The sequence below is a fragment of the Acipenser ruthenus genome, chromosome 5 (genome assembly GCF_902713425.1).
Source record: "Acipenser ruthenus chromosome 5, fAciRut3.2 maternal haplotype, whole genome shotgun sequence".
Classification (NCBI taxonomy): domain Eukaryota; kingdom Metazoa; phylum Chordata; class Actinopteri; order Acipenseriformes; family Acipenseridae; genus Acipenser; species Acipenser ruthenus.
In genome coordinates, this window is record NC_081193.1 from 72,840,376 (window position 1) to 72,855,598 (window position 15,223).

General features: G+C 38.2%; 1 protein-coding gene across 2 annotated transcripts in view; it reads right to left on the bottom strand.

Moving 5' to 3' along the window:
* Window positions 1-8,948, bottom strand: part of ccdc85a (coiled-coil domain containing 85A) — a 50,901-nt gene extending 41,953 nt beyond the window's left edge. Inside the window, exons 1-3 of one of the 2 annotated variants that reach the window (XM_034003110.3) lie at window positions 8,830-8,948; window positions 8,322-8,530; window positions 211-1,123 (exon numbers count right to left, since the gene is read on the bottom strand). In XM_034003110.3, coding sequence (XP_033859001.2) covers window positions 211-1,123; window positions 8,322-8,530; window positions 8,830-8,893 — 1,186 coding nt within the window. In that variant the 5' untranslated portion in view covers window positions 8,894-8,948. Of the gene's footprint in view, window positions 1-210; window positions 1,124-8,321 lie in introns of both variants that reach the window. The other variant, XM_034003108.3, reaches the window with a different exon arrangement.
* Between the last annotated feature and the right edge of the window lie 6,275 nt (window positions 8,949-15,223).

Genomic DNA, 15,223 nt, shown 5'->3' on the forward strand with positions numbered 1-15,223 from the left:
AGGTACTATTTTAATGTTATTGCTGCAGTTCAAACAATAATTCCTGCAGTCTTTAAGAAACCCAAGAAATACCAGACCCCATTTGAGGGCTGGCAGTTCCAGGGTTCAAAGCCAGACATGTTAAAATGAAATACTGTCACTGTTTAGTGTTTTGTGTTTTGTGTGCCTGTAGTCTTTGCAAATGAGGTTTCAGTAGGTCTAGCAACCCACCATTCATCCCATTGTATATACTCCTGTGATGAGGCGACATTTCGTCTGGGGCTTGCCTTCGCTGCATCCCTTCCCTGCTGGTACTTCCACCTGGGTATTTTAGGTGCTCCAGGCTCCCACTGTACTGATGTCTGAGCTGTTCCGGGCTTCCTCCCCTGGCTTTCTGTAGATGTTCTGGCGTACCAGTCACCACTTGTTTCTGCAGATGCTCTGGGCTAACACTGCTGTGCTTTTGATGTTCGGGGCTGCCACCTCCTCTGTGCTTTTGGAAGTGCTCTGGGCTATTGGTACTGCTCAGAAGGTGTTTCTGCAGATTTTCAGGGCTGGCACTGGTGGTAAGCTTTTGATGCTCGGGACTCCCTCTGCCCAGGCCCTTGTGCTGTTCTGGGCTTGCCCCTCTCAGATGTTTCTGATCAGGGCTACTGCTACATTTAGTTTTTTGCTGGTGCTCTGGGCTTCCCTCGCTTCGTGATTTCTGGAGGTGTTCTGGACTGCCAGTTGCTAGATGTTTGTGATGGAGGTTGTCTGGACTGTCTGTGCTTCCTGTGCTGGAGGTACTGCTCCCATCTCCCACATCCCTCAGTAGACCAGTGCCTGTTGCTGATATCTGGCACAGGCTATTCTGGCTGTCTATTGAACTGCGGCTACACGCACCAGCACTCTTTTCCTCATCCAACATCAAGCAAAGTTCTTTCAGTTCCAGGTTTTCCTTTATCACCTCCTCTTGCTTCACCTCAAGCTCCTTCAGTTTTTGCAAATACAAGGTCACTTCTTTTCGCATCACCCCAGCACTATACCTCCCCAGTCTTTGCCACTCCCTTGACACTTTTTTCCCCTTTTGTCTGTCATCATCCAAGAAGCAGCAGAGGTCCCTCAGCTCATGGTTGTCCTCCTGCAGCTTCTGGTTTATGTCCTTCAGATCCAGAAAGAAAAAAAACAGGGAAAAAAAATATTAATATAATAAACCATTTTAAGTAAACATTGTGCAATAAGCTGTTTCCATAATATTGTCACAATATCAATAACGGGTTCATAAAAAAAAGGACTATTTACATTTTCATATTTAAGAATAAACAGCTTGTGACAGCTAGAGAAAAAATGACAGTATTGCATATAGCACCAAACATTAGGATGTTTTTTTCTGGAGCTTTCCATTTTACCAACAACATTCTGCAGCAAGAAACAACCCACCATAATATAAAGCAGCGCACTGATAAATGTGGCCTGACTTGCATTTCTTTTGTGAATTCCTTGAATATCGACAAAAGACTAGTTAAATACTGAAAGATTAGTTAAATACTTTTACCACCAGTCACAACAGGAAACTCTTTTTTGAAACGTCTGGTATATGTTTTACTGGACTTATATCTTGGAAAACACTACAGTACCAAGACGCACAATCTCATTGACAGTAATGCCCTGGAGACAACGAGCAGCCAGTGGCGTCAACAGAATCAATATGCCCAGCCTTTTGACATGACTATATTATCACTTACAGACCCACTTCACTTCATATTTGAACTACCATGTGGACTAAAAGAAATACACATGAAGCCACAATATTGCAATATTCATGTTCTCTTTTATTTTACCAAGGCCAAAGAAAAAAATATGTGTGGTTCGGGTTACGCTGGAAAAAAAAATAGTGTAGGTAGGTAGGTAGGTAGGAAGGTAAAACTTTTTTTTTTTTTTTTTTATTTCCTGAATAAGCAGTGTGAGCATGATAAAAGTGGCAAGTGCTATTTTACAGTACATTGTTAATAACCCTGTTGTACTTTCATTAGTTACACTGTCATCTTGCTTCATTCTCCCACCATCTCCCCTTTCTCCACCTCACAGCTGGCTCAGTCTCATTTTGAGGGTGCATCTTCAAACTTTCCACCTGCCTTGTTTTATGCTATAGGCAGGTAGCTCTAAGGAATGAAACCACTGGGACTAAAATATAGCAGCATCATTACTGCGACACTGTCAGTACATTCTTTTCTACACTGTGAAAAAACACTGCCGTAAAAAGTCTGCTGTAAATAAAGTAATTTTTGTAGTAGAGGGAAAAAAAAGAAAGATGAGTCTCCTATTAAAAATAACAAATCTGCAATAATTGTAACCTTAATGGAATTCAGAAAATAACAAAATAGATGTGGCAATTAACATTTAAGTGAAACAAGTCAGAGTTTTAGCTTTAATATTATCATGGTACATGTGTTTGGACTCTAAACAGCTTTTTTTTTTCAAAGAATGCATCCTTATTTATCTTAAACAAACATGATTTGCAATGATGTGTTTGCAACATTAATATCTGAAATCTGTCATATTTCAATTTTGACAAATGAAAATGGTTGGATTAACCAGGTTAAAGTGAACTAGTATTCATACAGTACACATTAAAAAACATTGCAAATCCGAAAGTCAATAAATTGAAACCCCGCCCCCCCCCCCCCCCCCCCCCGTGATTTCCCAGCACAGCACTGGGCGCTGCAGAACACTGCCTGTAGAGCTGAATTAAAGCATTCTGCAAAATACATCTGTTACAGGCAGAAGTAACTTGGATGCTGGTATTTAATAAATGGTTCTTGTTTCCCAAGACGCTGTTTCCCACGTTTGGATTGCAAAGTTTTACTGTGTTCTATATTGAATATGTATCTTTGTAAATAAACCCAACATTGCATCTCAACCTTCTGGGATAAGCCATAACAAAGAAACATTTTCAAGAATAATGTCTTGTGGCAATGTGCTCCGCCCCTGTGCATTTCTGTGCATTTCTGTGTTGTATGTTACGTGTTGTGTGTAAATGTTGTTGTATAGGCATTGGTACACGGGATATAAACGGGTCTGTGTTTCACGTGTGATTGAAAATGTATAATTGTAGTTAGGCACAGGATTGCACTATCACTTCACGTGCATTTAAAGTATGTAATAATATGTGAGCACGGGGTTGCACGTAATTCATTCACGTGCTGGGATTCAAGTGAATAATTAATTAATAATTGAATCCCAGCACAATAGTATATATAGAGACACGTAGCACTCACTCGGGGTTGGGTGTTCAGGGCGAAAGAACGGGAGAGAGAGAGAGAAGGTAAAAGGAATAAAAATAATAATAATAATAAGTGTTTCTCACCGTGTTTGTTCGTCCCTGTTTATTAGTGTCTGTCCGTTTTGTTTGTCTCTTTTATTTTGGCGTGAAGTGCCGTATCCTGTTTTGTGTTACAACCTTTTTATTTTCTGTTCTGTCTGTTAATTATTAAATGCTGAGTGCGATCACGTGCTCAGCTTCACCAAAACCCCAAGTCTCTGTGTGTATTACTTCCTGTTTCTGGTCTGACGCCACCCACTCCGGCCGTCCTTGTGACATGTCTACATACAGGCATGTTAGTGATATGAGCGAATTTCTGAAAATGTGTTCACAGTGATTTAATTTCCTGCAAAGGGTGAAAGGGCTATTTTAATGATATTTCTGCGTACTGGGAAAACAGTTTGTCAAGGTAATTTTATATTTTAGGCTACATAATTGTTTTTTTGTATTTTAATTACGTTCCCACCTCCCGGCTTCTTCTTTGTTGTCCGGTTACTAATACTGATGTTTAAACCAAATAACTCAGAACTTAATTTAGATCCTGTTCACGTTACTTAGGGGTGGTCGCCATGGTAACATTAGGGGTGGTTGTTCCATAACATTAGTTTATTATTCAGTGCAAGGATTATAATCCTTGATTCAGTGCATGAAGACGCTGAAAAACTAAACCAAAAAATACTTCCAGCGAGCATAGCTGACTGCGAAAGTGGGTTTGCATACCTGTCAGTGTTTAGTTTTCAAAATAAGGAAGCTTTTGTAAACTGAAATCTAGTGGCCTGAATTGAAGTGAATACCTACATAACACAAAGGCATACAACTATTCCACTGTATTAGTGGTAGAATGAGAGGATGAACTTGATCACGCTCTGTTCGCCCACCCTAATGATAGACTGGCTGACAGGCTGCTCCTGTAAGGGCTTTTTATGAGTACAAAACTGAAACATAATAATAGCAGTCTTTTTTTTTTTTTTTTAAATGGATGTTTGTTTAATCATTCTGATTGTGTGTTTTATCACGTTAAATGACAACACATAGCTGATCTATATATATATATATTTGGCTTTGTGTACATTTAACATGTTTTGAGATGACAACATAAAAAAAACACGTAGTTGTTATCACAGTAATACAGTATGGCCTACCAGTAAGAAATGAGTTACTTTCACTTTCAGATATTTCTGTACATTTTAGTAGTTGGACAAGTACAAAAGTAGCTGACAGCAGTTAAATGGACGTTAAAATGTGTGTATGTTAATTAGATTGTTAGGGAACTTTAAAATAAATTACCTACCGGCTTAACTTTTTTCATGGAACAGTATTTGAAAGGCATCTGAAATGGTTTTGATGCTAAAGTATTCTTTTACAGTTCACACACATACATCTAAGTGCTTTCAATCCAGGAAAATTATTTATGACAACCGTGAGGACTTTTCAAAGTTATCCAGCTGATCTGAACATTTTGTAATAATTTCGGAATACAGTATTTACAAGACAATCCATAATGACTTGTGGCAAATCGTGATGTGGTCGCATTTTTCAAACATAGTGCAAAACAACTACCGGTACTTGGTGGTACTCGGATGCCAACAATTTATATGAAACTGAAGATCTTGTTTGCACGAGGTTTCTGGAAAATCGCATGAGTGAAAACGAGGCTGCGCACAATTTTTCAGATTAATATCGAAAAAAATGTAGCCCGTTATCAGCGAAAAATATTTAGGGTAGAAAAAAATAAGGACGGTCGGGTAACCCGAAGCAGACATATTTTTTAATTTGGCCCAACATTTTGTTTTGTCACTTTTTACAGTAATATGCTGTGTTGAGGGTCATGTCTTTTTTATATATATTATGTTATTTCCACATCAGCTGCTGGTAAAAGTGAGAATGAAAATGGAGGTAAAAATACAAATATAAATTCAACGGGAAAGAAAATATGTGAAAACAGTTAGCATTTCCATTGGATTAACCACTACTAACCAGTTCATTATATACATTTGTATTGTGTTGGTTAAATCTGGGCTTGCAGAACATGCAGGGTTCAGTTCTGCAGCATGTTATTTTTTTCTCTTGGAGATTGAAAATCTTATATTGAGCAATGGTTTAAAGATTGTGAGGGTTGTTATTTTCAACCAAACTCAAAGACAATTTCTCTTTTTCAGTTGTCTTAACCATTAAGTGCCATTGTCCTCATTTGAAGACAGGCTACTTTGTAATTTTTTGGAGCATACCTGCAAGTTGACTTGGTACTTAATGGGTTAAATGTGTGACTGTGTGTAGCAACAGCGCTGGAAATCTGAGAATAAAGACCTTTGGGGTCAGACTCTACCTTATGTCAGTTCATTGCACCTCCATTTTCTTTCATGTGCTCTCAGCTTTATTCACACTCAGACTCTACTCTTCAGTCTCAAGCTGGCTAACTATCTAAACAGCATTTTGGGGCCTGACAAACTTTCCAGAGTGCTTTTATCTTTTATAACCAGGCAGGTAAAACAACGCCCTTACAATCACCCAGATTCCACTGGAGAGGTTCATTTTGCCCACACTAACCATACCGTTCCTGCCCTCCCTTCTCTAACAAGTGTGAATAATGTATTTGCACCCACTTGTTTTATTTATTTATTATTATTTTATTTATTTCTTAACAGACGCCCTTATTTATGTATTTTATCCTTATTTATGTATTTTATCTTATGAATATTTATAAGGTAATTGCTTGCACACTTTTTTATTTTATTTTAATTTAGTCTGTTGCACTGTCACTTTAAAAATTACATGTTGAAGCCATGACAAAGGAGTATGAAATCTTAGGTAATTAATTACCTGCAGGATAGTTTGGCCAATGGGCTTCTAGTATTGTTCTCAGGAACAGGAAGCCAGGGATATTTAAACCTGCTTGTGAAAGCTAACAGGGGTATGATCCTGCTGTAATTTGCTGGGGGTGGGGAGGATAAAATGAAACAAAATGTGGGACTGCTTTTATGACAGGTTACATGTATACCAAGACTGCCTTGTCTGGGAAGCACAAGTTACTTTAAAAGAGATCAGAACTATCAAATCTGAGAGAAATGTCAGATTTTATAGGCAGACTGAACTGATGATATTTTAATTATGTACAGGGATTCTTGTCCAATGCAGGTATGTGTTTCGTGTATTTTAAAATGTGATTTTCTATGCATCACAATCCTAGCAGAGCTGTGGCTAAAGATGTAAGTTTATTTATTTTTTTTGTAACAAGGAAATTGATTTGCACTTATATTGAGTTGTTTTGTATTCTATTAAACATTTAGCCTTGCTCTGTTTACTTTATTATATAGAATTGTATTTTGGTTGCAATAACTATATACAGTAGCACTGTAATTTGTGAAGGAATATTTCACAAGTACTATATAATGCTGTATAGCTGCAAAGGAATATCTGACAAGTACTATATAGCATAGCTTGTGAAGCAATGCCTTAAAAGTACTATGTAATGTTGCTTAACCCATGAAGCCACATCTGACTAGTAATTTGTACCACTAATGATTGTTTAACACATGTTATGTGTTGGCTAAATAAATTGTTGAATTTGATGAGACACTATGTTTTGCCTCTTTGAATTACCTGACCTCGTCTACCCTATTTCTAAAGATCCAGTGCTGCTGTAAGATCCATTATTTAACTGTAATGTTGTTGGTGTAATTCCCAATGGCAGGCCCCTGTACCTAGGAGTCGCTACACTTCTGTGTGCTATTTTAGAATACTCCACTGTGTTATAAAAAGGCTGCCCAACTGCAGAGGTTCATTCAAATGGGTTGTCGCGTGAATTAACTACATCCTACAACAAACTGCTAAGGGTTTGTTTTTTGTTTTGTTTTTTTTTAAGCTGGGGAAAAAAATAACCTACTTCTAGTCTAATGTGATCTGCACACTGAAGTAGTTGGGCTTCAGGTGCACTGTAAGTGCCAGACGTGTAAAATAAACTGAAATATTTAACACAGTAACCTGGTTAACAGCGTTCACAATATATCTGTTGCAAATGCAGTTCTTAATAGAAGATGATTTTGACCTTAACTTGAACTTTTAAGGTTTCAATAAACAGGCTACTCCAAATTATTTGTCCCAACTACCCATAATATTAGAATAAAATCAAATGCAACAAATACATATTTTAATAACAATGAACAGTATGTGAAAAAGATTACAATTTGATAGAATGTTGTCGAATGTTGAAATAAAAAAACAGCTGTGCAGGGGCATTTGCTATAACTATAGTCCTTACACACTGCAAGTGATTTATACTATGCAAAATGTCACAAAAGATGGACCATTGACCTGTATTGGGGAATGTCATCCCAGAAACACTAGTTCCAAATGCATATTTTCACAAGAATTATACCAGTACCAACGTGATGGGACTCAAGAAAGTGTAAGGGCGTCTGCTAAGAAATAAATAATAATAATAATAATAATAATAATAATAATAATAATAATAATAATAATAATATGCAAATAACCTTAACCTTATTCACCCTGTAAGCTTTTTGGCTGACAAAATAAAAATATTGACTTTTATACGCCAATATATCATTCAGTTAACTTTCAAAGCCTCTTTTTTATTTGATTGTGTGTTATACAGTTTTTTAAATTATTGTATTACATGATTTTATTTAAATAATAGCATCTTAAATTATAATAACAAAGTCTTCCATTTAAGGTTCTACCACAGTCGCCCCCTACCTCCTCAATCGCAGTGCTCTAACCACCGCCTATTTAATTTGTTCCAGGCAACCATTCAATTTTTGTGTGTGTTGTTGATGTTTTCACGATCCTAAAGTGTTTTTATTCGTTTGATTGCATTTTATTTCAACCGAACTGCTATAAGTGATTATGCCATCCTATCTGCCAAACAAGGACGTTTCTTTTCTTTCTTTCTTTCTTTCTTTCTTTCTTTTTATTTAGCTTAAGAGCCTCCTACTCGTTATTAACTGTGCCGTTGAGGTTTAATGTACAGTATTAAGATGTCTAAATAATAAGAAGTTATATACAGTCCATGCCGTACCTTGAGTCCCCGAATCTCGTTCAGATGAAGCTGCAGCCTCCGGTTGATCTCCTTGATCAAGTTGCCGTGGTCCAACATAATCCCCATTTTCTCGGCTTCTGAGCGTCGGAGCCTGCGTATCAACTCTTCCTTACCCCACTTCATCAGCTCCTCGTCCGACACCTTGGAGAGGTCTTCTGCTGGACCTTCTGTGCTCTTCGACATTGTTACTTATGATGTTGAAGAAATAAAAAAAAAACGTTCCATGGAAATATTACAAAATTACAACAAATGCCTTCACTGATCCTGTTAGTTATTATTTCTCAAGCGTTTCGCTGAAGTCCACATGCCAGTTGTGTTATAAAATAGTCTCCAAACTACCTGCTGCAGCACATGTATAAGAAAAAAAACAAACAAACAAAAAAAAACAGAAAACGTCCAAACCCCCAAAAAACATATGTTTAATTCACGTGGCTAATTCTGATTTTTAGGAAGTCAAATGTGATTACTGAGAATGTGAAAGCCATACCAGCTGGCGAGCTAATCATGCCTCCTTTCCTACTGTGTGCCGGCAGAGTGCTCTGCAAATGCATTGGGTTAGTCGATTGGCCGCAACAGCAAGAGACAGCGTGACTGCAGTGAGAGACACAGCAGACTGGCACACAAGCCTGAGGCATTGCTCTTTTTTTTTCTCTCACGGAGAGAACACATTCATATACATCTCAACTCGGGAAAGTTTTATGGTTAGCAAGCGCCACCTGGTGAATTCATGCAGGACACATTCTGCATTCATGTTTTTGGTAAGCAGTGTCAATGATTCAGTATACCAATGCTAATATAGTGGGGATAATTTCACGCTCCAGGTGAAATCACCCAAGAAGAAGATTGTATAAAAGCATGGATTGCAAACATACATTTATTTAACCTAGTGTAGTACCAGATATCAGGTTTTAAAATGAAAATACATGTTTGCTATCCAAAACTGCACATTTGAGACCTATATATTGAAAAGATGTGCATAGTGGATGTATTTATTGAAAACATTTTATTAGCTTCAATGACTTTAAAGGAGTGTCATTTAAGGTTTTTAAAGCCTTATTAGCACAAGTAATATTATCACGAGTCACCCTTTTCTTCAGTTGAATATCTTTGAGCTTCTTGGTTGCATTTTATACTTTACACAATTTGGAATATGTAGATATGCATATATTATATTTCAAAGGTACCAGGATGCAAAGTTTATCAATTGTATTGTATTGTATTTTCTCAGCCCAATAAAAGTTAAAGAGTAATAGTTTTAAGCTATTATGAGGAAAATACATTTTTTAGCATCGGTTAACATTAACATCTCCCAGTAGAGTATAACATGTCTGATGTTAATCAGTAGTTTTCCAGCAAAAATAACCACCTCTAAGTCATATAGTTTAATACAGCGATGGTCCTCCAGGGCTTGATGTGCAAATAACGCAACCCAACCTCAGTTACTGTACCTCTATATGGAGATTTGTTTCAGAATGCAACAGAGTTTTGATTGAGAGACCCACATTACTGTATTCATAATATTTATGTAAAGGTAAATCAACAACACCCACATATATATAGGTATGGCCAAACATTTTGCATCACCTTATAGAATTAAGACATCTTGCTTCATAAAGTCTAATGAAACCTACTGAATAATGTTATGTTAACATATTGAATTACATACCGCTTTGTAGTTTTCCATATACTTAACGAAAAACTGACAAAAATTGAAAATGTGACATTTCGAAACCTAGCATGAAATACTATTTTGGCTTCTGGTAGACTTTTGCAATATCATTGTGTCGTTTCTTTGATTACATGATGTTAAATAAAATATCTAAATTATGTTCATAAAATTTCTTTTTTTTTTTTTTTTTTTTATTATGTCTCAATCCTGGTGATGCAAAATATTTGGCCATAGCTTATAAAAGTTATAAAACTGTTATAAAAATGACATTGGGGTCTAATTTTGTGATGATTGAATTAGACCCCCCCCCCCCCCTTGTAAATGAGGCCCCAGTCTTGACGGCTAAATCTCCTGGTTAAATATATAAAAATAAATTAAATTAAACCATTTGTGTACAAATCAGCATCTACAACAGCGAGTTTAACCTTTATTGTATTTTTGTTTTATATACAGGTATATATATATACAGTATATATATATATATATATATATATATATATATATATATATATATATATATATATATATATACAGGTAGTGGACAAAAAAATGGAAACACCAATGTAAAGTCACTTAATAGGGCGTTGGGCCACTATGGTATTCCGCTCTGTGGAGTTCTCGGCGGACCGTTTTTGATGAAACTGGCTGCTCGCGCCCCAGGTTGAAATATGCAGTCAATTGATCTGCAGTTGCTCGCCTGTTTTGCCTTGCACTTCAAATTAATGCATGGATATCACAATCCTGGTGTATGCGCTTCCGCCCACTGTTGCCCTTTGCTGATGATGTCTTTCCCTCGGAGTACCATGCCGACATCACCTTAGACACCGTTGCTCTTGAAACATCAGCAAGTTGAGCTGTCTTGGTCACTGAAGCTCTTGCCAAACGCACACCAACAATCACCCCTCTTTCAAAGTCACTGAGGTCTCCTCTTGCAGCCATGCTAGCCATAGGCAACCAGACCTTCCCAGCATTTTTATACATGACCCTAAGCATGCTGGGATGTTATTTGCTTAATTAACGCATGAGCCACACATGTGTGGAAGCCCTTGCTTTCAGTATACTTGGTGTCCCTTATTTACCCAGGTGTTTCCATTTTCTTGTCCACTACCTGTATATATACTGTATATATATTTAAATGGTGGTACTTGTACAATATTGTCTAGCCTCCACTACCTAGGTGTTTAAGGATCTGGTCCAGTCGTACACAGCATACACTCTCAGAGGCTGTGCTTGGGTTGCTATTCATCTAATCACTGGATTGCTCTCTCTAACAAGATCAAGGGTTCTGAACACCTTTTTAGTTTCAAACAAAAGATTAAAACATTGTTGTTCAACAAAGCATTTCACCCCCCCGTTGTAATCCTGGGCTGTTTTACTGTATTATGAATCTCAGAGCAATCTACTGCTGCACAGGAGGTAAAACAGGTATCCACAGGATGCTTGGATAATCCTCTCAGGAGATAGTATCTGGGAAGGAGAGCAACTGCTGCAGCAGTGTAACATTGCTACAGCCAAGCACAAAATGTAAAAGTAAGGAGGTTTCGATGTTAGTATGTTGGCATCTCTACTATATAACGGCTACCATGTGCACTGTAAAACAAACAAAAAAAATAGAGAGAAATGTTTACTAAAACATTAATTGCAACCAACACTTGATTATACATGTCCGTTTCTCTTTTAAACTGCATATTTCACATAAATTTCACTTTGCCCAAGAATGGAAATAAAACCCTACCATTTAAAAAATAATAATGGCTAGATTTTATTGAGGATCCTGATTTTGTTTTACTGCAAGCTCTGGGCTTTATTTTGGCCCTAAGTGCCATCTAGTGGTGGTATTTCCTAACATTGGTAATTGAAAGTATTTTTTTATCATTCAAATAAAAAAAAATGTTAGCCATTTAGTTAAAAAAAAAATTAAAGTAACATTGCATTATTTTATTTTTTTAAATGGGCAGATTAAAAAAGACACAATTGGGGCTAATAAGTACATTGTTTGTTCTTCTAACCAAGTAACATCCATGCTTCCAGAAACATCTACATAATAACCTAATCCTAACCTTCAATCACAGTTTTACCCCAAATATTTAACCTAATCCTAACCTTACAATCACTATCAGAATGCTAAATAGATTTTCCAAAAGCACTGTATAGTTCCCAAAGCATTTAGCACCGAACTGCGACTAGTTAGGCTCACTGGATTAAAAAAACAAAAATATCAAATAAAATCTCATGCATAAAACATGAAAATATACCATTGTTTATTTTGATTTTATCAGTAGAAAAGGTAGATTTTACCATAGTTTGTCTGCATATTTTTCCAAAAATAGTTTACTTACAGTTATTAAATGCATTAGTGATTAGGGGATTGTGAACAGGATGGCTTGCAGTGGTGGCATCAGACCAGAAAATTCGATCTTTTGATTTGTATAATGCATATTAAGTAAACAAAAGTTGTTATTAAAATCCGCTACCAAATCATATAAGTAGCAACTCTACATGGCACCGCTGCCGTGCATGATATCCAAGTATCCAAAGCAGTGGGTTCATACCTCTAGTGATTGTATTGCTTCAGTAAAATATGTAATGAATGGGGGGCTCCCGAGTGGCGCATCCAGTAAAAGCACTCGCAAGAGTGCAGGATGCGCTCTATAGCCTGGACGTCGCCGGTTCGAGTCCAGACTATTCCACAGCCGACCGTGGACGGGAGCTCCCAGGGGGCGGCACTCAATTGGCCGAGCGTCGCCCGGGGGGAGGGAGGGTTAGGTCGGCCAGGGTGTCCTCGGCTCACCGCGCAGCAGCGACCCCTGTAGTCTGGCCGGGCGCCTGCGGGCTTGCCTGTAAGCTGCCCAGAGCTGCGTTGTCCTCCGACGCTGTAGCTCTGAGGCGGCTGCACGGTGAGTTTGCAGTGTGTAAAGAAGCGGGCAGCTGACGGCACACGCTTCGGAGGACAGCGTGTGTTCATCTTCGCCCCTCCCGAGTCAGCGCAGGGGTGGTAGCGGTGAGCTGAGCCTAAAAAATAATTGGGCATTTCAAATTGGGGAGAAAATAATAAAAACTAATTGGCAACGACTAAATTATTTAAAAAAAAAAAAAAAAAAAAAAAATGTAATGAATACCTAGTGTACAAGACAGTGTAGAGAGGTGCTATGGTAGAATATGTTTGAAACATGAATGCAAACTGTGCAAGCGACTCGTATCATGGAGGCATAACCAATCTCTGGGGTCACTTGACAAGCGTAAGTTCATATTATTATTAGTATTATTAATATTTTTAGTAGTAGTAAAATTTAACTGATAACCTGCTTGGAACGGTGACTGTTAAATAAAGCTTTGTCCGCTGCAGTTGGTGCTGCTGCAATGCAAGCGTACTGTATATATCGCAAGCAGGCTCAATTCCATGTAAATAAACATGTATTTTTATTTTCATTTAAATTATAAAAACATGATTACTGTTCTACATAACATATTTTTAAACTACATGTGAATGTTTTATTCCATTTATATAGATTCCCTGTAAAATAATAGGATTTTCAATCAAATATAAACAAGTAGCTATGGTGACATCAAATGAGTATCATTGAAGGTTCGAACATTCCTTCAGTAGTGTGTTCCGAACCTTCGAAGGTCAAAATGTACCCTTTGTTGCAGCCCTAATAAATACATTTTCTGGTGGAATTGTTTTTATCAAATGGTGATTTACAAATGGTCCACTAGGTGGAGCGATTAAAAAAAAAAAAATTGCTTGTGGTTGTTTTCAACAAGCATTACATGTTAACCTATTAGGCTGGTTTGGGGGGTGGGAGCTAGGCTCCTCCCTACCTTTTGGTCTCCTATCATCAATCATATCTACTTCCTATTTAAACCATTAGTCACACCCTATACTTCCGTTTTGCTTTTTTTGTTTTTTGGTTTCGAAGATAACTTCATGTCCGTATCAGAGCATTCTCCAACAGCGTCAATCCAGGGGCTGATCACCCCACCACTCTTCCCTCTATCAGGTGTCTCTGCAACATCCGAACACGTGTCTCCCGAGTAGGACAGCATACCACGACCCACTGTTGAAGGAGTCAATCCCTGTTGATCTAAGAGGATCCGGGCCCAGGATACACCTCCACAGCGACTGTACTTTAAGGACTGGACTCAACAAACTCATAAAGACCCTCCTCAAAAACGGCAGCGAGATCGCAGCAGGGAGCAATCGGGAATCTCTTTTCATTTTGTATTGTAATTCCATCTCGGCAGAACCCATTTTTCCACCCAAGAAAACTCCCCAGCCGCACTCGGCTGTTCAGCGGCCCAGGTCAGACAGCTGGTAGACTGTCTCAGAGCAAGCCACTCCCGCAGTCAGCACATCAGGCCAGCAGGCAGCCGCTCCAGTCAATGAAACTTAGCAGGAACACTGTCTGATTTTTAACGAAATAAAAGCATTCATGCAACCATTCGCGGATACCTTATCCTCAGTCAATACCAACTTGGATAAATGGGTGTCCAACATCGAACAAGAGAAGCAAGGTTCTGCAGTTACAGTGCTTTCCTCCATTCCTGCAGTAAACTCCTGCAGCCACCTCTGTAGCAGCTACAGTTACTTCCAGTTTGATATCAACCCCGGTCCCTACAGTTGAGCCTCCGATCTACAACCTTGCAACTGCCACAGCATATGGTTCCGCCGCCTCAACCACTGCTAGTCATGACTCAATATCCCAGCAGATTCAGCGAAGCATAATTGAAGGACGTTAATCTGGTTTCTCAAATTGATGGCTACATCCAAGCTTCTGGACCATAGAGTGGTGGATTGTGGAGATTTATCAGTCACGCTAAAATCCAGAGAACCCAGATTACTGAAAAATCTGGGGGAATTCATCCTTGCCTTCGCTATATAAAGAGATGTGTTATGTTCAGCATACCCAAACCACAGACAAGAACTGGATTCTTACGAATTCTACATAGTAGAGCCATCTGTCAGATATGGAGGGACCACGTTTTTCAATTACCACAAATCATTTTCAGCAAAAGCAGCAGCTATTTAGGCAACAGATAATCACATCATCGACTGGGCACAACCTGATTTAGACCTATTCAACAGGATTTTCAGAGCCAACGCATGTGGGGTCTGTGGTTCCACTGGCCTCTCAAACTATCTCTGCATGAAAGCTGCCATAGCATCAACTTCCTCCAGATCAGCAGTCTGCACTACTCCTCCCTGTTTCTC